Here is a 24,976-nt window from a genome sequence, read left to right on the forward strand (position 1 = left end):
TAACTCCTCACTTAACTGCTGCCTGTCCTCTGTGTGTTCTTCCTTCCTCTGTCTTTGTAGCTGATTTTCTGGACCCTGCTGGTCTGCAGGCCGCAAACACCCTGAATAATACTGCCATGAACTCCTGGGTGGTGTGGCTCAGTAAGTATGGGTGTGTCCATCTGAACACCCTGGTTGAATTCTGCCAGAGAGAACAGCTGCCACTATGTCAGCTCTCAGCAAATACCCAAATTACTGCAGTATTTAATGGCTGTAGCCCTAGAGTGTTTTGATAGGAGCTGTACAAATTCAACACAAAAAAAACTGTATCTACCTGAAAAGAACTTATAATTCATCTGTAAGAATCAGGAGAAGGCTGTAAACAGATGAGGAAATGAAAGCAATAATAGGTTTGGTATTCAGCAGTGTAACAAATAGCTGTCCTATGCTATGTGTACAATGTACCTACATCTACTAATTTCTTATAATTAATTTCTTCTTGCTGTTATCTCATAGTGGTTGTGGCAGCACTAAACTTTTTTCAGCGCCCTCTGTCTTGTGCTGAGTATATGGTTCCTCTATTTCTTTGCCCACTTTCTTTTTATATTATGTGCCTGTTTCCAGGATTTTCTACAGGTGTCAGAAAAGACAGAGATCCTTCCTTTGGCAGATTTTGGTCATCTTTGTTGCTCCAGCAGTGGCTGCTTCCCTGCTAACATGGTGTCCCTAGATGGCTGCAAGCCATGATGCAGAGCACATCCCTCCAAAAAATAACTGCAGCTGAAACTGGGCTTTGAGAAATCCATGTTCCTGCTGGTTACAATGGGTTGGACACAGTCCCATTACAACACACAGAGACCAGTTCAGCAGTAGTCCTTTCAGGGAAAATACATCAGAGTGGCCTCCCTTCAAAATTCCTCATGCTTTGGAAAATGGAAAATACTCCTTCATATTTTTCCATCAGGCAGGAATTATAATGTGCATTTAAGCTTTGTGACAGTAAAATAATGTAAAACCAATACATAATGCCTTTGGTGGAAATAATGCCTTTGAAGTGCCTGCCCAGAGTTACTCCTATATGGTCTGTTTAAGCAACAAGACATAATGATTTGAAAGTGCTTTACAGAGGTAGATGTATGGAGTGACAAGGACGTAGCTTCTCCTGGCTTTTCCATTGTGAAGAGACAGTGTTTTTCTTTGAGCTTCTTTTTGGTATTATACTAGAACTAAGTTTGCAATATTTACCATTTCTCAAAGTCTGTGAACTATAGCTGACAGGAAGCCAAACTTACTGCTACTTTTCCCCACAGCAGAAAATACTAAATGTTTTCAAGGAAAAAGACAATCACTGTTTGAAATCTGGGAAGCTTTTTTCTGTCTCTGTAATTCAAATAATTTTGTTGGAAAGCACACGGTGCAATTGCCACAAGTTGTGTTCCTTTCTTCTTAGGCCAGCACAGGGTATTGTCGGCATTGGATGAAATTCTCTGCAATTAATGAAGATTACATTTAAATGCATCTTTTATTGAGCATGTTTGATTTGTGCAGGCTGGCTCTATTACTACTCTCAGAAGCTGTATTTGCTTTCTGTAAAATATACCTCCCTGCACAGGTGAATTGGACAGGGCAGAACAAAATTCCTGTTGCATCTTACTTATAGGATATGATGTTTCCAGAGATATTAAAAAGGGGATATAGCATGCTGGCTGAATGTAGGCTGACACTTTTTCCTTCTAGATAAAGAAATTTCTAACAAATATGCAAACCATGTAATATCCAACAAAATTAGCATCTTTCGGAGGTTTTTTTTTTTTTTGATGTAATGTGCTAGTCTATTTTCTTGCATACGAATGTCACATAGAGTTTGTATCACTAGTATCAGTCTCTGTCATTAGTCTCCCTCCCCTAAAATAAAAATATTATGTTGTACTAGGCAGGATAAGTTCCTTCTTACTGGAGGCAAGAAAGAAAAAAGTTATTGAAAGTTATGAAAAACTTTACAGAATCAGTCTCTATTTCACAAGTAGAGGATTTTACAGTAGTGATAGAGCTCATCTGTGTAATGTTTTCAAAACTTTAAAAGCAATCAGAAGGTAGGATGTATCAGATATAGGAATGTAATTTGTCTCTTTTATAAGAAGGAATGACCTCTTTCCTAGTTTTCCCTGGTCAGTAAATAAAAAAACCCCAGACCCAAGTCTATATCTTGGAACTGAAAAATAGTTGCTTTCATTACACATTTCAAGCAAGTTTTGAAAAAGAAGCATGGGATAGCATTTAAATAACAAAGACCTTTCTTTAAATGCTCACCTTCTCTCCACTCACTAAGGGCCATTTAACAAAGGGAGCAGTTTTTACAGCTGGGGTGATTTGCAACTGTTCTCCTCTTTCTCTTCCTTCCCTCCCCTACTGCTTGCTCATTATTACTAGCTAACGTCTCTGCTAAGAAATGGAAAGTACAGCCCCTGTCTGCTCCTTCGGGATTCCTGGTCTTCCTTTTCTGAAGCAATTGTGTTTCTCTTTTTTTTTCTCCTCCTCCCCTCAACACTTTCCAGTTAATTTCTGAAGTAATTCCTTGAATTTGTGGACTCTTTCTTTTATTTACACTTTTTTTTCTTTCCTATATAAGCAGGCCTGCTGCTACACTCCACTTTTTGCTCTGATCCTAGCCCAGCCAACTGTCACTTTTTAGCCTGCAGGGAACCTTCTGGTACTAACATTCCTGCCTTGTTTTTATTAGAAGGGCATCTCTCACAACATATCCCTCGCTGTTTGAAGCAGAAGTCATGTGTATTCAGTAGGAATGAATAATGGATGTATTTAAAGGGTAACTTGCCCTTCTCGTTCCTTTGCACATCATAAATAACCACTCTTTTAGCTGGGTTTTATATATTGCTCTACAGGCACAGTTTGAAAAAATCTGGTGATTCAGCTCCCAATTTAAAAACCACTGCTGTATGCAGCTGATAGTTTCTGTGTCTGAAAACTGATCCCACACCAAACTCAGTACTGGCATCTGTGTGCAACTCTCGAATTCTGAACATTTAGGAAACTGGTCATGAATTTATTTTGAAGTAGCTCACAAGAATGCAACATCACAGGAAAAGTACAGACAATATAATGGGGAGTGTTGGAGCTCTGGATAGAGTTCATTTCACCTGGCTTTATGTACGTGTTTTAAGATATCTTTAGATATTGTCTCAAGATACCTAAAGGTATTTTAGGTAGTTTTAACTCATATTTTTACATTTTGAAGTAATTTTAAGATGTTTTAAATATAGGGTTGTAAAAAAAAAGTTAAGTATCTTCAGGATGAGCCAAGTTCTCTAAAAATGTCTTTTCTGTCCACTCACTGTAAAGGTGAGTTGGTTGATGAGATTGTGTGTAGTGACATCTGCCTTTTGTCCAACAAGCCCACTCTTTCTGGCCAGGTATCACCATCTGAAGAATTCCCTGGGATAATGGTATTAAAGGATAAAATGAATGTAGTTAGAATTTTCCTACTAACTGTAAAAAGCTTTAGCTGAGGCACCCAAAGAAGATCCTGAAATTGAAGGCCAGGCTTGGAGGATGATTTAATTGTTTGATCTCAGTTTAAGGATGTTAAAGTGAGAGTCTGAGCAGCAAATATTTTTAATGGGGTGGGGGGATGAGGGAACTGGATGTATTTTTATTGCCCATTTTACTTAGATAACTGACAAATGGAGCAGCCTAATTTCCCTGTTCCATTAACACCTCAAAACTAGCCCCAAGTTACCTTGTTCTCTCTAGGGGGCTTTCACCTTGAGTATGTGGCTAAGGTTTTTTCATATGTATCCTTTGGGTCCTTTAGTGTTAGGAGCTGAGGATAACCTGTATCTCTTTTCCAGTGAGTTGTGGCAGGACTGGAGTCCAATTCTCCATGAGCATGGGGAAGTATGAACTTGAGCCAGGGACTCTGGAGTCATGCACCAGTATCATCTTTGCAAATAAGGTTTAAATGAGATTTACCAGTGCAAACATTTTCTAGGAGTAGAGCCAAATGATTGGGAGGTATTGGAAACTGTGTATTTAGGTGATTTGAGCATCAATCAGCATTTGTTAAAAAAAGTCAGAACCAGGTTGCAACTCTGATTTTACTGGTGACCTTTGGCATCTTCTGATCTCAGTTCATGTGGCTATAATTTTGAAATTGTATGGGTTTCCTGTCTGTCTAACAGTTTCACTCTACTTTTTATGTTATTTGAGAGGTTGCTGATGTAAATATTTGATTTGCATCTATAGGTGGTTACCTACATACCGAATTGTATAAGAAATTATTCCCTCAAAGAGATTCAGCTAATGGGCTTCTTCAAAGATTAACATTTTTAGGGATTCAGCCACCTTTACAAACATTTGTCTTATGATAGTTTTGGAATTTTAGTTGGGACAAAATATTTTCTGCGTCTGTTCCTTCTGCAGCTGAAATTTATTAAGACATTCAGACATATGTGGCATTCAGAGTTGAAAATGAATGAAAATCTAAGCATGAAAGGCTGAACTGCCCACTATGTATTTTCTGGCATTAAATTACCTTTCTTACATGTATTATTTTGCGCTCACCTTCCTTCTCTTCTTGCTTTAAGATGAAGAACAAAATAGAGAATTTAGGCTTGAAAAAATGGGGTTTGCAGTCAAATTCTGCCTAGATTTTTAACTAAGACTAATCTCTGGATGCCAAACAGTATGTATTAACTGGAAGCTGATTTTATGGACTTTCATTTTTTTTTTTTTCTTTTTCCCTCCAACTTTTGAAAAGGAAGCTCCTTCTAAAGCCCTATGCTTCATGGTGCCTTCAATAGCTTTGGCTTTATCTTCATTACTGAGTGGAAAAATGATAACTTGGAAGACAGACAAGATATAAGGATTCCAGAATTTGCTTACAGTTAAGAGGAAGTGATAGACAGTCCCTCTCCCCTGGCCTTGGTTGTACAGGGACAGAGGAACAGACTGCATGAGACATCCATGACTAATATGGCCAAGGGGCCGCAAGTTGTGTGCAATGTGCATGGATTTTGTAACCAGGGTTGCGCTGCAGGTGCCCACTTGATATATTAGTTTTCAAGAAATAAGCCATAAGTGGCACAAGAAACAGTTGTAAGGAGGTTCCATAAGAACACCTAAAGTCAAATGATCTATTATGATCTGTTAACTCTGTGGAATAAGAGATGGTGTGTCCTTGCCATCTCTTTAGCAAATAAACAAGAGGAGCTGTAGCTGAATGAGACAAGAGGTTATTTACTAATGTGAGTGGTGTATAAGGTGCCAGCTACATGGTATATGAGTGACAGAGAGACCCCAAGCTTGCTAAGCAGTTACCAGAGGCCAGAGGGTATAATTGCACTGTGTCTTGTTATTTTCTGTGACTCCTATGTGCCTGCACATCTGCATTGCTCAAATCTAGACTTTTCAGTTCCTTTTCCTCTGCAGTTTGTTCTGGACTGCATTCTGATGTCTCTCAGTTGGATTCATTTCAACTTCTTTCTTCTGATACAGCTGTGAACATTACGTGATTTTTTTGGCAGTTGTTCACCTGTTTTACAGGTTCTTTGTCTTCACATGTCATGTGCTTCTGTTGGCCATTAGTGTTTGTTTTGGTTACCTTTTGTAGCATATGACTACAGCTTGTGCCCTTGGTCTGTATTACAATTTTCTGAGGTCAGTCTTCTTTACATCCCTTCTGTGGTTAATCTTCTTTACATGCCATGCTGTATTTTTTAGTTCAGTTTTTGGCTTGATTCTTTATGTGAATATTCTATACTCCTTGGATGAATATGACGATCATGTTATTCGGAATATTTATTAAGTAGGTTTTGTGAGATTTTATTTGGCGGCGCTTTTCAGGGAAGGGAGTGTTTGCTACTTCTTTTTTTTTTAATCCTCCCCCCCCCCCTCTAATAGCTGTAGCTGCCTGTCTTTTGTGTGTATGTGCATTTGTGTGTTAATATCTTTCTGGTGCCCGGTGGCCAGATGCCTCTGAGCTCTGCTGGTATTGTGAGCCAGCTATAGGCTGCATGACCGTGGTTTGCATGGCGCTGAGCCCGAGCTAACACATCCTGCCTCTCAGCAGGACTTGCTAACTCAGTCTTGGTGCCTTAGCCAACCAGCAGCTACACATTTTCTGTCTGTTGTGGAGTGCAGGCATATAGCAGCTCACATGCTTGTGATTTACTGCATACTTCCTTTAGAGTACACAGCTCATGACTTTATAGTTGTCCTGATGGTTGCCTGGCCATTCTCTTTCCCAATGATGAAAACAGCAAGACAGGGTCTATATGTTTATTCAGATCCTGGAGATAAAGGCAATATTCCAGGATTTAGCAAATCTGTACATGAGACATTTCAGTGTGTTTCCTTCCCACCCCCCTGCTATGTTGGATAATTATCATTCTGTTTGGAGGAGTTTGCTGTCACTGGTTTCACTTTTGATGGTATTATTAAAATTTGTGGTAGTTTAGCAGTCTTCATTTGGATTATATATATATATATCAATCTTTCATTTTCTGCCTGGAGATGACATATGATAAAGTCAGATCTCTTTCTGTTGTAGTAGAGTAAGAAATCCTTCACTTCCCCAGACTTCTGTTCCTTGGAGATAAAGTAGTTCAAACACAGCATATATCAAGTGGCAGGGAGTGGACAGAAGATCTGACGCTATGTCTCTGTCATGAAGGTTGCAACCTCCTATCTCCTCAGCTGCAGTTCTGCACAGAATTTGTTTCCTGCTTCTAAAATGTGGATAAATCACTGGTGGACATGTAGGAGAATCAGCTTGTTTTGAGACTGGCCCGTTCTTCGTGTCATCTTCTCTGCATGTGCAGCCTTTTGAAAACATTAGTGTTACGTTTTAATAGAAAAGAGTAGGATCTCACTGACTTCCAGTTTGCCCAGGAGCGAAACAAGATGCAAGGCACTTTAGAGCATACTTAGTAGCATAAAAATAATTTCTTGGGCAGAAGTACCTATATAGTTTCAGTGGAAGTGGTTTGTGATGGAGTGGAGCCTAGTTGACTTGTTTGGATGTAAGCCCGTTGAAACAGTATCAGATTGCACTCTCTTCTGTCATAATTTTACTTGGATCCCAGCTACTGTTCACATGCTGTTGTCATACATCCAAATGGAGGACTCCCATCCTTTTCTCATTCTGAAATTTTTGATCTCTCACTGCCTCCAATTTCCTGTCACTGCACATCCTGGGGTATGAAACGCTTTTGCCCATGCATTTTCTGTGAGCCACTTGCATCATCCTCAGTATAAAGAGACCACATTGTAGAGACATTCTCTCCAGAGCTACTATTTATATATTTTAATTTGTCCCCATCCAACATTTTAACTGTTCTGACGTGGATTCCAAGATTTTTGTTATTTAGCAGTAGCTCCCTGCTAAAACTGCTGAGAGCTTCAGGAAATTACAGTGCAAAGATTTGCAGATGGTCGGAGACTTGCTGAGGCTGTACTTCACAGGGTGGCACAGACAGACTTGCCCAATGTTTGAATGAGGTATGTAGAAAGACAGAATATTTAATGATAGCTGTAGCACTTGAAATTTTTACTTCATGTAACTGCAAAGGCTTTTGTTGTGTTGGAGTATTGATGCTTTCAGTTTTACATTATCTTTGTATGAGAAACTTCCTTCTTTCAGAAAGTTTCACCTATTATGATGATGGCTTCAGCTCTGAATTGTGAAAATGGCTTTTTTCTTCACAATAAAGGGAAAAAATCTAAAATATGACTTTGTGCATTCTAAACACCATTTGAAAAAAATTGCAAATTTCAGTCTTGGGGAATTTTTATTTTGCTTTATCTAAAAAAAGGTGATGAAATCTGTAACCCTGCAGGTCCCTATTACAGCAAAACTCGTTCATCAGTGGCCTTTTAGGAGTCCATGGCTCCTTGACTTCCCTAAAGAATGCCCAACTTAGAGCTTCCAGTACATAGATAAGTTTTCAGGACAGTTTGGTCTGCCCTATATACAATTCTCAATTCCTGTATTCCTGTTTAGATTTACTGTGGATAATAGTTCTAGTTCAGTGACAGTGGGAAGACTGTGTTTTACTGCCATTAGGAGAAGTAGTGCTTCAGCTTATTGGGTACCAAATGTTGGGTATTAGATGGAACTTAAATGTACCTCCAATATGAGCAGAAGATTAATGAGATGTAGAGCTGTGAGCAGTGTTAGAAGACAAACTACACCACAAAGACTGAAACTTGGCTTTGTCAGATAGGACAGTGTCTGGGATCCTCCCTAAAAAGGATTAGTCAACTAAAAAGAAGTCTTACTGAATTTAGTTTAGAATTGTTCTTTACATTTGATCCACATGTAAACATTTGTTTTAGTAATGTTCATAAAAATCTAATTTTCATAGTAAATTTTGTCTCTGTCTTGCCATTAATTTTGTATGAAGTAAGATAAACTGAGGCAAAACCCACAGTCTGTGTGGTCCATGGAAGAAGCAGAGCCAAACAAAGGCATCTTTGCCAAGACGTGCCTCTAGGACCTGTACTGTGGGAGAGGATTTCTTGCCAGTCTGTAAAAACCAGTGTATTAGCAGATGGTGACCTTTGGGAAGTAGTTGTGTGTGCTGGGCACAGAAGGAGCAGATGGCTCTGGGCAAGCCTCAAACACAGCATGCCGAAACAAATTCATAAATATTCAGGGTGCAGTAAAGACTGTAGGCCTATGAATGTTCCTCTCAGAACAAATGTGGATGTGAGGGGTCCTATATTCTCATTCTACCTGCTTATTCCTTCCTTGCTGGACATGAGACATGATGATGCTACAATCTGTGGGGCTATGCGGTGTATCAGATAAGGAAGGGGACTGACTTTCACAACTGCCTGGTCTGTACGGGAAAGTGAAGAAGGAATTGTACAGGACACTAGCTTTAATATTGCCATAGCTTTTGGGGAATTAATATGTGCTCTGTAGTGGCTGAGTATCTTTTTGAGGTGGAGATGGAATTAATAGTGTTTCTGAGGTCAGCATTCTTCACAGCTCTCCAGTGATGAGAAGAGCATGATAATCCACCATGTTGAATTCTTTCTCTGGTATTTTCTTCTTCGGTGTTTTTGGACTCCTGTGGTGTTTGTTCAACTGATAGGTGCTTTTGGTATTGTAAATGAGGCTGGACTATGGATAGCTGCCAAAAGCCCCAAAAGTACAATCAATCTTTTATGCTCCATTTATATTTTCATAGTATTTTTCCCAGGCAAAACGAATCTTGTTTCCCTAATAGGTGGCTTTGCTGCCAAGTGTACCAGCAAAAAAATATGAGCAACATTTTCTCCAACTTAATATTTTATGTGGAGAGTAAGATGGACCCTATGTCCTTCACAGTAAGATGGACCCATCCATGCTTCATGTCTCACTTCATGCTGACCTCTTGAGTAGATTTACACATTCCTGTCTTTAGGTGTCTGAAAGATCTCTTGCTAACATCACCAATCTGAGAAGTTTGATTTGTGAAAGATCTGTTGGATCACTTAGTCCTTTCACTGCGGGTCTGTGTGGAATTACTTCTCATGAAATATTTTCACTTAAAACTTTTTCATTTATGGTGATTTATTACAGTTTAATTTCTAATGTTTATGCCACACATTGCCTCTCAGAAGATCAATTTTTCAGGGTAGACACCACTGAGGGTGCTCTGCATCTGTGAGACTGCATTTTGGAGACAGTGAGAATCATTATGAGCCACTGCCTGGGATTTTGGTGAGGATTTTACTAAAAATCATCTTTGTAGGAAATGACTGCATTTATGATTCAGTCATTAGGGACTAAACGTTTCTGTTTAAAAACTAAATTTCGAGGGTTTCAGTTTGTGATGGGTTGACCTTGGCTGGCTGCCAGGTGCCCACCAAGCCGCTCTCTCACTCCCTCTCTTCAGTGGGACAGAGGGAGAAAATACAAAAAAAACCCTAAACCCCTCATGTGTCAAGGTTTTTGGGAAAAATGCAAGGACTGCACTCAGAAACAAAGGAAAATAAAGATTAATTCTCCACTTGCCATCAGCAGGCAATGTCCAGCCACTTCCTGGATGTAGGGCTTTGGTACACATAGTGGTTGCTTCCAAAGACTGCCTTAATCACTCATGTCTCCTCTCCCCTTTTCCTTTTGTTGCACATGATGTTTTAAAATATGGAGTATCCCATTGGTCAGTTTGGGTCAGCTGTCCTGGCTGTGTCATCTCCCAACCCCTCATGCACCCCCAGCCTACAGAGGTGATGTTGGGGATGATGCTGTGCAAGGACTGCTCAGCAATAATCAAAACACTGGTAGGTTACTAGCACTGTTCTGGGTACAAATACAAAACACAGCACTGTAATTGCTGTTATGAAGGAAATTAACTCCATCTCAGACAGCCATGGTGTGCAGTTAATTAATTTGTTGTAGTGATGTTTGCAGCTCCTATACAGAATATTATTCTCAGTTCTAAATGACTGATGACATCTTCATTATTTAACATTTTCTAGAAATTGAGGTACTTTTTCTTTTGAACTTACAGTAACTAGGAGTTTTAGTGGATCACATTTCACAGAGCTTTGTTCTTCATGAAACATTACATTACTTTGTGATTTTTATAACTCAAACCTATATTTTGAAGTTATGTAGCAAAATCCAATAATGCATATATTAACTCTGCTAATATTTTAAATAATTTACTTTTTTAATGGTTTCAAAGTAGTTGCTCTGCGAACTGTAGTTAACCTTATTCCTGTGAAGTGATTTATTAATAGACAGTAGGAGCCCTTTTTATCTGACTGAGGGATTAAAATAATATTAAGTTAAAACTATCTAGTTCCCTCCCACTTTTCTTCTGTTCCTTTGTAAGATGAATAAAGGTCATTTGAAGTTAATGGCTAGTACATTTAGAACTAATAACAGGAAATGCCCTCTCTAATAATAGGTAATCTCTCTTTTAGGCAGGGCTGAACCCATTTCTGAAAAGTGTTCACTGGTTCATAATTCTGGTAAACTTCAAGCAGTAAGGCTGCACATTTTTATGTCTGCTGCCTGCCTCAGGCCAAATGTGAAATTTTTGTGCAAAATATTCAGCAGTTTCCAAGGTTGTGACTATTCCCTTACTTGGAATTATTGACAGGTTGTTTGTTTGTTTTGAGCATTTAGTTCAACTGAGTGGTTGAATAGCTCAGTTGTCTTAGCATTTAGGGCTAAGGAGTTGAAGCTTGCTGAGATGATGCTAGTCATGTGTCCTTGGCCATGGAGGTCCGTCCAATGTGGATAGAGTTTTGTATGACTCTAAATATAGAAAGTTCAGAAAGTTCAGACTCCTAAGACATCTTTCCTGGCACCAGACAGTCCTGGAATAGCATGTCCACCCAGTATGTTTAAGGAAGCCTGAGAATCAGTGTGAAGATGTAGAGCCATTTGGTAGAAGGGAGATAATTAGCAATGAATATTGGAGCGCCTTGGGTAAAGGGGTTTAACAAGGAGCTGTGAAAAGGTGGACCAGACTAGTTTAGAAAATCAAAATGAGACAAAGTGATACCTGAAATATGGTGATCAAATGGAAGGAAAGTTGCAGAGGGGTTGAACCTGGGGGAGATGAACAGAACAACATGGGCCAATCAGCCCATGGTTTGCTCAAAATCCTGAGTGGAAAGAAGTGTTTCCTTTTTCTCAGGGTGGCATGAAAATATTATACTTGTGTGAAATCTACAGCCAGCTCTACAGCTGAAACACAGGAAAAATGGTAGTTTGTTGATGCGGTCATTTGCTGCTATGTCTCAAGGATTTGTTTGATGGGCTTATATGTGAACTATAGTAAAGAAAAAGCAAAAGTCATTAGCATACTGATTGAGGTTTAGGATTGGAAAGACAAACTATATTTTATAGTTGGATTTGGTGAATGTGCTGGGTGTTTTCTGGTTATCAGCTGTGTGAAGGAGAATCTTGTTTTGTCTGCGCTACAGCTCTCCCAGGTGTTGCGAAATCCAGATGTGTGTAGTGAGTAAAGCAGGAGGTATGGGAAGTAAAAGGAAGTTGTTATGGGTAAGGTAGCTGAATCCATCTGTGGAGGCATGGACTGACTCTGCCATTGATGCAGAGTTTTATCTTTTCCTCAACAGTGGCTTAAGATTTTGAAGATTTCGTCTTGTTTCTTTATGTGGAAACTGGATACCCCAAGACTGATTTGCAGAAGTCCTGGGTATCTGTAGAGCTAACCCAAGCCTATAATTTGAACATATTCAACTGTTAGGAACTGGAGAGTGAACACCCTGAGACCCCTCTATGTTTTTGGAAATTAAGCTTATTTTACCTCAGTTTGCAGGTTGTTCTAGTAGTGTGGATATTGCCGTTCCCACTTTCCAGGGTGCATTATGAAAATTGATTAATGGCTGTGATGAGAGCTATATAAAAGCTTCTGAGGAAACTAATATTCCTACCTTGATGGTAGGATTCGAGTAGTCTGGTCCAAAAAAAGGACACAACTACTTATGGAACCATTTCTGCTGTGTACACAGTAAAGCAGGGGGCCTTGTCAAAGAATAATATATGAATACTTGATTAAAGACAATATCCAAATGCATATGTGCAAGAGGGACAAATTAAGCTTGTACAGGCAGCCATTCCATAACTTATAAAGGTTTGACTTCAAGATATTCTAAATACTCTTTTCATGCAGTATTTTTTTAATGTGTAATTTATTTTTCAGCTGGGAAAGAGACTGGTAGAATAATCATGAATAGAGGATGAAATATGAACTTTAGAAGAATTAGAAGACCTCCAGATTTAGTTATAGCTATTTTCCTTTGTGTAAGAGTAAGTGCTATAGTTTTGTGGTAACTAGTTTGAGAATGAAATGGCCACAGAGAATATTTCCACAGTTGCAGTATTCATAGAGGTGAACCCGTGGCACCCCTGGAGGGAGGCAGTAGCTTGGGCACTGGGAAATTTTGCCCAGTTGCTGTCTATCTCTGTTAGTGGATAAAGACAGGCTTCTTCTTTAAAGGTTAAAAGCCTTTCACAAGTGCTTTATTTACACTAAAAATAAATGCTAAATTGCTAGGGGCACATTGTGGAAAGTCAAAACAACCCTGTTCTTCTGTATTTTCTATTCTGTAGGTAAAATACAAAAGAGACTTTGAAGAAAGCAAAGGAAGAGGGTTCAGTATTGTGACCGATACGCCCGAGTTACAAAGACTGAAAAGGACTCAGGAACAAATCAGTAATGTATGTGACTGCAACCTAAAGTGATTGTAGATGGAGAAGTAGTGTGTCTAAGAAAAGGTGTGTTTGTCGGTGTTTTCAATGAAGTTTGTGTGAGTGAACAGTCTGATTTTGGTGATTGATTTGTGTATGTCAGATTTTGAAATGTGTGTAACTGTATACCACGGACTTGTACAGCACATTGGCAATGTGTGTTCACCTCTCCAACTTTCAGCTAGTATGCTCAAAGTATTTTCTTTATTAAAATGATTTGACACTTTTTGATCTTTTAATAGATTTGTCATCAAGTAAGAATACTTTTGGAACTTTTAATTTACTTTTTGTTTATATAAAGTATATAGATTATGTAATTTAAAAAGTTTTGCCTCTTTTTTAGCAGGAACTGTCAAAATTAGCAAAACAAGCAAGAGGGAATTTTCTAGAAGCTGAGTTTTTGATGCTGAGTTTTAAAAGAAAAGACATGCAAGACAATGCTGTGCAAGATGACAAAGAAATGGCAAATAGCAAAACCTAACATATTTCATTAGCTTACAGGAATGGGATTTTTAAAAATGTGACTTTTCCTGTCTTATGTCTTCGCTAAGAAAGTTATTTATTTGTACTGCATTCTCTTGTAGCATGTTTAACTCACTGCATAATGGAATATTGGAGATACATAGTGCAAATTCTGATACGTATGAAATAGGTAAGAATTAGTCTGAACTAGAAAAGATGCAGAATCAATACTATTCACTTGTCTTGGCTTCCCTTCTGATCATTCTTCTGCTGCAAGAACTTGTCCCTATAGATTATTTTGTGAAAATATTTTTTTTAATCATTCTCTGTAGTAATAAAATAACAGCAAAGCATCAGAGATACCCAGTGTAAGTATGATCAGAGGAAAATAATGGGATTTATTTACTTGAAATAAAAAACTTTTTTTTCAGGTTGGGATATTACTGAAGAAAAAAGTCATTGAAAAACACATACTTTTCACAGCAGTGGAGGTTTACCATTCTTGCCAAAGCATCCACTAGTTAAGATTTTGATGTCTAGAGCCAGTCTTTGAGATGAAAATTTAGGCTCATTTCCTGGAGCCTTGGTCAATGGAGACGACAGTTAATGTCAGAGCTGTGCAACTGCTCCTGTATGTGGACAAGATGAGAACAAAAGCTCATCTCATGTTCATACTGGGGCTAACTGAAATTACTGGCTTGTAAGAGAGAAAAATGTATTCTTTGGAGTGGCGAAAAGCATGGCCATTAAGACTTCCAATTGGGATCTGGGAAACTTCAGCAACTCCCTGGTTTTAATCAGCTGCATTTTTTATTCAGACCAGGAAGTTAAATTAGGTTCTCTCACGGCCTACAGAACTTCCTCAAGCAAGAGTGATTCCTTTCTGTGGGGTAGCTCTGGAAGGCATCAAGGAGATGAAACAAGTGAGGCTCTGGTGAATACTTAATCCCTCGCACGGGTCTGCTCTCTAAGGAGAGACTGAGAGGAGTGCCCTGCAGCAGGCCTGTGGTTCTCAGTTTGGGATATTGGCCTGCCAAGAAATTTATTCAGACCTCCCAAGCCCAGTACCCTCAACATCAGAATACAGAATAGTAGGACACAGCTCACTTGCTTGCTCTTATCTCTCTCTTGTTCAAAGCATATTGTGTTTTCTATTGTGGGGAAAGGAGATAATAAAAACAAGTACTTTGGTGACATGGGAAAGAGCTTTCTTTCCATCTCTACTTTTGAGTGGATCAATGGAGTTTCTGTCCTAATGGAAGATCTTGTTCCACGATTTATGATACTATCTGGTTCCTGAATCAAAGATAATTACCTGCCTTTTCAGATCCAGAAATGGCTTTTTAAAATGGGAAAAGTGGCTTTATTTCAGGTTTTTCCCCTTGGTCATTGAATGTGTGACTACTTTCTCTTCATTTCTAAACACGCTATTTTTAACAATATAGATTTGATCTATCCAGTCTTGACAATAGAGAGTTGTTTTCTTTATGTATGTAGCTGACAGAGATTCCAAGTCAAGGACCCAATTAGAAATAATTAGTCTTGAAGGGTAAAATGGAATTTTTAAATGTGCATGATAAAATAAGTTGCATTTCATTTCTGTTTACACTGAAATAATAATTTATAGCATTATGTCCTAGAGAGATAATTCTGCTTAGGCGACAACATTAATTTAATTAGAAAGCTCCTGTATTATAGAAATGCCTTCCACACAGAGTAGTTTCTGTATTTGTCAGATAAGCAGTATACATCATGGACTAAGGATCTAATTAAGATTTCAAGACACTGAAAGGTAAGCACTTTAATAATTCTAAAATAATTTTCATTTTCATATACAGAAAAGTGGAAGAATACTAATATATCTATTTAATTTTCAGTTTAGTTTTGATTTCACCTTGAAGTACTAGAAACTTCTCAAAGAGCCTATTTGAACCAAAATTGTAACTACTTCATTGAAGGGGTAAGTAAGAACAGTTAATTGTGTAGATATCCTTGATGAAAATAAATAACAAAATAAATTTTATAATAATAAATGTTAAGTAGCATAAATATTTAAAAAATATTGTCCTTTTTGACCTCATATGAAGTTTGGCAGCATATGGATATTAGCACAGTACTCTGACTTTTTAAAGAATCTCTTGTGCTATGAATATAAACCTTGTGAGGGAAAAAAATAATGGTGGAGAGTGGGTAGATAAAGGGGTTGAGTTTTGGTTGTTATTTTGCCACCAGCTATCCTTCCTCTGAAGATTTAGACCAAATTTGTGGACTTTATTTTATGCTCTTATGGAGGTATCAGGACCAGAATGGAACTTCTTAGACAAGGATGAAATTTAATCTCATGATTTTTTTAGCATTAAGAGCTTAATTCTGCAGATATACAACATATTTCGGCATTAAATATGTAGTCAATGCACCAAAAATATATGTCATTCTCACAGAAAAATGTGTACAGTTTGTCAAAGGACCTTGTAGTGTTTTTTGTCCATTTTGAACTTTGAGAAGATTTTCAGAATGAATGTAAATAGACTCAAAATGAAAAAAGCCCCAACCCCATGTATTTTTATAGATGATTTTGCAATTAAGCTATCTGCAAACTGGTTTTGCAAGGAAGAGGTTAAGGTGGCAAAAGGAACAGAATAAATAAAGATGATGACAAAAAATGTTGGACTGTCATGACACAGGGCTAAATGAGGGAGTAGAAACACAATCTAGTACTATTTTCTTTGGGGAAATGGAACACTTTCAGCAGTCTGCAGCAATGAGCTGCTGCTTACGGCCACTGCACTTTTATGTCTCGATATATGACTTGAAGTGTGTTTTATCCTATGTGAAATAAGCTGCTCTTTCTTAAATACGTTTCTGGTAAATGTCTGCAAAGTATAAAAGAAAACAGGTGTCCATACAAATTGATGGAGTGAGAAGCTTTCATTAAGATAAAGGCCAGTGCTTGGATAGTAGAGGTTGCTAGCTTGGTTGTATGGCTGGAAGGATGCATGGAAGCTTTCACAGTGCTTGTGCTCATTGCATTAAGAGCCCATGTAAAAGCATTCCTCCATTTGGCATTAATGCTGTTATGAACCTGAATCGCATAAGAGCAAGAAGCACCACACATTTGTGCCCTGCTTCTCTTGGAGAGACAACAAAATGAACTAATGCAGTTCATTTATTTGCATGTGACTTATTTTCCAGTAGGTTTGGGCTGTATCTGAAGTGAAAAGGGTACCTTAATGCAAAGAAGGAAAGTAAGAAAACAGATTAAATCTGCTTTAGAAAACACATTTCCAACGCATCCTGTTTTGGTGAAGAACTTAGGAAGGACGGTAGAGTTAATGAAGCGAAAGTCACTGAATCACCCCTCTATGGGGTAAGGGAGTGGTTTCCCAAGCGTTGTACTTACCACACCCAAGTATCAGGAGTTGAACTCCTTAACTGAAGTTAGTGAAGTGTTTACTGGATGCAGAGTGCATAAAGATCTTGTAGCATTCTTGAAAGTGTTGTATGTGGGTTCTAATGAGAAAAGCTGTTTATTAAGTTTCTTTAAATGTCTTTAATGAAATATGGTGTATGGTGTGGGGCTTTTAATTATCAAGGTTTGCATTCTATCTCCAGTTAAATGTATACAGCTTCAGGGGATGCAGAGGAGGACAGGAATTCCCCCATAATTTGAATCAACTGAAGACCTACTATCTGGACAAAGACACAAATGATAAGGAAATTGGGCACTACCTCAGATGTGATAAAAATGCATCTTCAGTAGCAACTAAAGGAGACACAAACCACATTGCTACTGTAGTTGTGCACATCTGCACATCTGAAATTAGAAACTGTCCCTAACAGACACTGAGCCATGGCTCCCTGTTTGGAAGCTATTGGCAGAGTTGTTCAGTCTGTTTACTTGCTCAAACATAAAATGATCTCTTAAATTGCCAAAACAGATTGTAGAGAAAATTGGCAGGAGAAGATGTTAACAACATGGCCCAGAGCTCCACTTGTAGGATTCACAGCACAAAGCCTGCAGATACTTGTCTCTAAGTGCTTTTTTCCCTCCATTGAATTCAAGTGAAGGAGTAGAATAGGGAACAAGAAAAATTAACAGCAGCATCAGTGTCTGCATTTCACAAAACCAACCCTGGCACATCAACAGAGAGACTGGGTAAGTGTTTTAAATCGTATGCCAAAGGAACTTATGCTGTTCTATGTAGTGCTGGGGTTTTACTGCTTCTGAAGTAATTAATACTTTATTCCTAAGCATTATTTTTATCTTGCTGTTGTTTCATGGGAAAATAAGCACTTATTTATGTATGACAATTGTATCAACTAACATGGATGGAATAGCACTTGTTGAGCAGTGCCCTGGTGCTGCATGTCTGTGACAGGTGTGGTCAGCCAGACGCACCCTGATACTGATTGCCTTCTGCTGCCCTTGGTACCTCTGACAGTTTAACATGAACTGCAACTCCAAGAGGTATTCATTATTTGGTATGTTGTAGACTTAATTCCACACAGCTGCACTTCAAATATCTGCATATAACTCATGCTATTAAGCCTCTGTCATTTGAGTTGGACAGCATTTTTTCTGTCTGGAAACAAGAAGGTTGAATGTGTCATTCCTATTGCTAACATGAGTGTATACCTGCAAGAAGGTGGAGTTCCTGCTGTGCTCCTGTGCAGTGAACATACATGCATGGAGCCCAACACTGTTCTTTCTGTGGATTGATCTTCTAAGCTTGTTTTGTGTAGATTCATAGAAATGGAAATTCTGAGGAGCCTCAGGTCCTTTGACTTTCTAATAGTTCTGTGTTGAAGTTTGATTTCTGATTTTCAGAAATCATTCTGCCTTAAAGAGTAAAATCCTAATAAATGCTTTAGAAATTACTTATCAAAAGAATTACATTAATTTTCAATGATGATGAGTATTTTTTGCAGATTTTTACATAGGTTTTATACTTTGTAAGCTTTCAGAAATTTTAAAAATGACTGAGCACATTCTTAAGAAATTATGAATCTAAGGAAATATAAGTCATATTTTAGAAGTCATGCTAAATGAGAAAATAGAAAGCTTTGAGAATTATTTTGAAATCTCAAGGTGTATTCTACTTAAAAATGAAAAATCTTTTTTTACTGATCATTATCAAAATATGCAAAATTAGAGACAGGGTTAAATTAGTTCCAATGCATATGAATTCTTTACCTACACTTTCAGGAAAAATTCTGAAGATATTTAGTGGCATGGTGCTTTGTTTGGCTTCATTACTTCTTTATGTAGGACAATAGTCACCAAGTATTCAGCTTTCTAATATTTTTTCATTTACTGTTTATTTACTGTATGTTTCGATACTCCACACACCATAAAATGTTGTCAAAACAACCTGTAACTACTTTGTGGAGTTTTCATCAAAGCTTCTTTCTCACTTCTTTAACTATATTCATTTACATTGTTTTCAGAGTTGTCCAAGAAATAAGGAGGTATTGGAATTCTCCAGTATGGAGGATATGGATATGTGGTCCCTATTTTAATGAAGAACTAAAGCACAGACATTATTCATGCTAATACAGTAAGTAGCACCTAGAGTAAACCCTTATCTTCTGTGTAGGCTTCTATTAGAAGTAGAGGGAGGCACAGCCTTTGCTAGGGAATTTTGCAGTTGTTTGTTGGGGAGGAAAAGATTGCTGAGAATCCAGAGTAGTGTGTTCATGATTCATCAACTTCTCTTTCTGTTCCCATAACTTTTTCACATTCTCTTTTCTGTTCTCTCTTTCTTAATACTTGTGATTTACATAACAATAGCTCCCAACATGTGGGAGGAAACAGTATTTTTAGACTCCAGAATGCCAACTTGAAGGATACTTTTTGGAATGTTAGATAGTCATTACAGTAATTCTGTATGAAACTGTCAGTACAGGTGGAACTGAATAATTTAGATGACTTAAACTATGGTTAAATTTCTGCTGAGCAGGCGGATGTTCAGTTTTCAGCAATGTATAATTCAGTTACAGACCATATTCTGGGGGGGTAGTAAAACAGATACCGCTAATGAGGTGACATTCCTCACCTGCTAAAGGTCAACTTCCTGATCCATAGCAGGAGAAGCATTAGAGTCTATCAGTGATGTTGTTATAAAGCTGCTTCTTCTGTAACACAGATGGAAATGTGCATAACTCTTCTCTATAAACAGCAGAAGTATTTTGTCTTTGAGAAGCTGGAAAACAAACCCCTGCCCGAGGCATAACTGTGTTTGGAAAAATTGTTAGCATTAGCAATAAGGATTTATAATGCTTTTAGTGCCCTGTTTATTGTATGTCATACTGCCCACAAGAGTGTTTGGTGTGTAAATTCAGATAGGCCTTTGGGTAAGTCCACTGAAACACTATCTGCAAATCTATACTGAGGTTCTGGTAAGCTACTAATGTATGAAAGAAACACATTAGCAAATTGTGTGAAATGGGAGTTCCTTTCTGTTGCACACAAGTCTATTTGGACTTGAATGGCATGTGACCTTGGGACAATTTCTGCCTGGGGAAAGTTCCCTTTTAGCAGCCCCACTGTGAGGATGGTAAGCAACCTCAAATGAAGCTTCTCAAATGTGAATCCTCGGAGATGCAGGGGGAAATATTTTAGGTTAAGTGGATCTCTGATAGTCAAAGCAAGCAGATGTGACGCCTACTTATCTGCTTCTTAATGATCTTATTCCATCTGGCTTTATTCTATAAGGTTGCTTAGAAAAAAATCTTTTTCTCTCTTTTTCTTAGGCAAGTATAATGGGATACTTATTGTTGTGGTTTCTTATATTTTTCTAGGGTTTCAGAAGTCTATTTTATAAGTTTACAGAAGAAATTATTTCAACTATTGCTTTTTTTTTGTGTTAGTGCTTTCATATGAAATCAGTTGATAGCAGAACTACGTAGCCTCAAAGTTTCAAAAAGTTTTCCATGAAGTTCCACAAGGAGTAGTATAGTCTTTCTGATTCTAATTTAAATAAGTAAATTTGACAGGATGACTGTAACCTTGCTCACTGTATTGACAAAATAAAATGAGTTGTGTGGTGGAAATAACGCAAACCGTCCAGAAAAATCCCCAAAGGCATGGATTTACTGCATATGTAAGTGGGTCAACTCATGCATGAGAAATGAATGCTAAATGTAAATTGGTTGCAAGACTGTAGACTTTAGGTAGAACTGAATCAAGTGATAACCTTAATATTTTGATAGGGATGTCCTCTCATGCTTCTCTTTTGAAAACAACAAGAAAGCTCAGCATTACAGAGAAACAGTTAAATCATGTATTTATGCAAACTATGAACAGTGTCATTGCACTCCAGAATCAAAGGCATTGCATTCATTTATGTTGCTGGCATCTGTAAATTTTAAGTTGAACCTGTATTTGGTTAAAGCTGTATTTGCTTTGATGGGTTGCTTTATATGATATACACTTCAATTCAATAAGACTGCTCTATTCCTTGATGAGCAAAATGCTCAATCCAACCTAGAAAAATACTTCTTGGGATTTTCCTGCGTAAAAATAATAATAAAATAGAATCATCTAGTTAGGGAATACAAAAGAAAAATTAGACATTTCTGTCTTGCTGGCTTAATTTTCTATTTGTGATAGCATTCATATTGCAAGGCAAAGCTTCTATGAAAGGCATCAGCAGTTTAAAAAACTACTACATAATCTTCAAATATGTAGCATCACATTTCATGGACTTCATTTTTAATCCACACTAATTGCCAGCTTGTTGACAGATGGATGAGTTACAGATACATATTGACCTAAAGGTTTACGTCTGTACTTATTTATAACTCTGAAAATTCTGATTGAAGGTTAAAACAGCTGTGTAAATGTGAGGAATAAATTGTCAGGTATGCCATTTCCACATTGCTGTGCTATTGACTGTATTGCATATGCATATACTCTTTGGGCAGTATTTAATGGAATGAAAAATTCCAAGCTGTAGCAAAGACAACTATGAAGTGTTTTGTGGTACACTGTTGTAAGCACCTGTCCATTGTCTGACCAAAGGACATGAGTCTCTCTTTAAACACTAGTGACTTCAAGACTTAATCTACTTAGAAGGTTTCTTATATTTAAATATATGGCTCTATTTTTTTCTGTTGTGATACTAAGCAGGTGAATTATGACAAAACCCCAAATTATTTTTCCGGTATCCTTGAATATATTTTAGTGGTGTCTAAATAACTAATTATTTTTAATGAGTATGTACTTTTGAAGTCAGTCTTTTTTACATATAGAAAAAAGAGAATGAAAATAAAACCTCTTCATGGCAGCTCAACTTGGGAGCTAATTAAAATGAGGCTTTTAAAATGGGAAAAAATTAATTAGCCAAAAAGTTGAGAAGTAGGAATTAGCATCTCCAGAGATCTTTGGATACTTAAATGCTTGCAAGGAAAATATAATTTCTTATTTCCTTGTTTTATTTCATTGTTCATTGCCTGCTTATCATTTTACCTTTTAGTTCCATCTTACCTAATGCTTTTGTGCTGTGCATTAGTTGCTAAGGCACCATCTTAGGCATTAAACCTCCTGCTGAAGAACAAGATACTCTGCTTCTTCTAATACCATCTTTAATCTTGATCCCTGGAGATTTTAATGTCTCACCCCTATGATGCTCACAGGCTTCATTGACCTTGACAACAGGAGTATCTGTGGCACTCTTTTCTTTTTTTTTTTTTTTTTTTAAATTTCTGTGATTTTGTGATTTTCTTAGGCTTCACTGTAATACTGTATAACCAATGATTGAACTTTTTAACCATCCAACCATCCTACACAAGAAAAGTTTACTTCTCCAAGCAGTAAATTAGAGTGACACAAGATTGCTTTCTAACCCTTTCTGCTCTTGTAATTATTTAAATAATGATTCAGTTACAGAGATATTTCTGTACTTTTTTTTGGAAGGCACTTTGTCTCATACCAACACAGTCTCACTGTTAGAAACCACATTATTTTAATGGAAAACTGAAGGATGTTTCTTCCCCACTGCTCCCTCCCCAGATCTGCCTTGAATTTCTTTCTCTCCTGTCTTTCCTCAGTTGGTGAATAGTGACCTAGTTCAGTCCCCGCAAAGGACAGTGTATAAAGGGGGAGATGCTGAATATGTCACTAAGTAAGCCAGCCACAAACAGAAAATAGAGAAGGTCTGAATGTCAGGCCCTAGTGGACTTTGGGAAAATCTAGTCTGAAGAAAATATAATTTCAGAGGTGGCTTTTTTGAACTACAAATCTTTTCTGAACTACTCCCTGCTTGGGTCTTGCCTTCCTTTTTTCTTTACTGAGAACAGTGGTGTAAAGTGAACCCATACCCAGTTTGGCCAGTCTAGCCCTTTTCTAGCTGTATAAGGAAAACTATACTCTTGAGCATGTGACTTCTGTTGCCAAGGTTAACTGATTTTTATAGGGTTTGGAATAACAGGAGAGCTGTTCCCAGCTTTCACAATAGTGAGTGGGTATGTAGCTGAGGAGGATAGTGTGGCTGGTGTGAGTTTTGGGACAGCAGAGATGGTCTTTGAGGGAGGACTGGAGGATTGTCTTATGAGGAACCTGTGGCAAGACCCAGAGTCTCTACTGGGGCAAGGTCTGGGTGTCTCCAGGCTGTGCCTCAGTGTGCCAATACCGGGCAGGGATCCTACTCTTTCCTCTTATCATTAAGTGGGACACAGGCACTTGGTCACCTTTGAAATTAAGTGAGGTTTGCTACCATTTTGTTCCAGAGCTGGAGCCACTCAGTCCCTGCTGTTCCCTCAGGTACCAGTGATGGAAAGTGAAGGATTCAAAGGATCTGTGGAGGTGCCTCAATCTCATCTCTCATGATTTCTTGCTTGCTCAGCAGAAATGCTTACTGTGGTATGAGATGGGCTGCCCTTGGCTGCAGTGTTGTGAGAACAAGAGGAAGGGCTAAAGGTTTTATTTGCCTGTGCCAGCAAGCTGTAGACATGACCAGGGCAAGGGTAGTAGGCATGGAATGAGGTCACTTGTTTGGCATTGCCTTTTGTTTAGTGTTTCTTTCTGCACAGTGCGTGTTTCTGGCTAAGATGGTAGCTGGCATGCTGTCTTGAATTGAGTTAGCAGTCAGGGTCCTTTTCAACAGAAATGAAGTGGATGAAAGGCTCAAAAAAGCTTGGTGGTGATGGAAAATTAAGCAGAATTATCAATGAAGGTGATGGCAAAAGTTATAGAAAGCTGACTTTATTGTGGGATTGGAGATCAGATGATCAGCCTATATTGATAATTGGCGGAAAAAAATACTCAGAAGACACAAATGAGCATTGAGCTTTTGGTATGAAAAGAACCTCATTAAACGGAAAAAGTCTATAAAGTTACAGGTAGAATATAACTGCAGAAGTGAATGTGATTATGTACAGTTTCTTATAAGGCAAGAACTAGGAGCAGGAAATGTAGTAGTCAGGCACCATACTTAAAAGCAAATTTGTGGTATATAATAAAAACTTGGAACTCATTAATATAGGAGCCAAGGAAGACTAGAAGCATAAACTACATTAAAAGAAAGATTAGACAAGCTTGTGAAAGCTAAATTAATCAGGAAATATTGACTGTTGTTATCCAAATGCAGTGACAGGGTCAGTAAGGCTCTGGTAGGCTGATAGCAGGAAACTGCAATGATCTTAGTGAGGAGAGGCTGTTCCACAAGTACTCGCCTTGGCATGTGACAGAACCATGATGGTGTCATCAGTGAAACCAATGAGTCCATCAGTGAGCTTAGAAATAGCCTTGAGCTATTTCTAGTCACAGCTGTGACTACCAAGTTGTGACCAACCCATTGTGTCCTTGGTTAGCCATAACTCGCTTGAGTGTACAAAGTTAAAAAGGATTAAAAATTATGCACCTGACCCTAGACCCCCTCTGATATTGGTGGGCTTCATCCATGACATCTGATTGTCTTCACAGGCTTTCTGTTACAAACCAGAGAATATTTCTGAGCCTTGAATGGTGAATTTTTGACGAGGTGGCTGAGATGCAAAGGTAACTAAGATGTGATGGGTATTCCTTACCTACATGCAAGTGTTTTTGCATGGCATGGAGTTGAGAGACAAACTATAAGTCATGAGTAAGATGCATTTGAACCCACTAGGATTTTTTACTGGTTTTCAAGTGAATCTCCTTATCATGTTACCACACTTGCCTTGGCACTGCAGGACCCTCCTGAAGCATACAAAGTGGATTCATAAACTGAATGATGTGCTCCAACCAAAGTGTATCCAGTCTATTGAACCAGAGTAGAGCTAGGCCATAGCTGCTTCCCCCTCTTTTAAAAT

The 24,976-nt window shown here is 38.1% G+C and overlaps 1 protein-coding gene across 1 annotated transcript in view; it reads left to right on the plus strand.

Annotated features, from left to right (window-relative positions):
- LOC128794418 (LIM zinc-binding domain-containing Nebulette) overlaps positions 1-13,334 on the plus strand; it is a 111,150-nt gene extending 97,816 nt beyond the window's left edge. The window contains exon 4 of the mRNA XM_053954250.1: positions 13,085-13,334. Within this exon, the coding sequence (XP_053810225.1) occupies positions 13,085-13,216 (132 nt within the window). The 3' untranslated portion in view covers positions 13,217-13,334. The remainder of the gene's footprint in view (positions 1-13,084) is intronic.
- The last annotated feature ends 11,642 nt before the right edge of the window (positions 13,335-24,976 follow it).

The sequence above is a fragment of the Vidua chalybeata genome, chromosome 1 (genome assembly GCF_026979565.1).
Source record: "Vidua chalybeata isolate OUT-0048 chromosome 1, bVidCha1 merged haplotype, whole genome shotgun sequence".
In the NCBI taxonomy this organism is placed as follows: domain Eukaryota; kingdom Metazoa; phylum Chordata; class Aves; order Passeriformes; family Viduidae; genus Vidua; species Vidua chalybeata.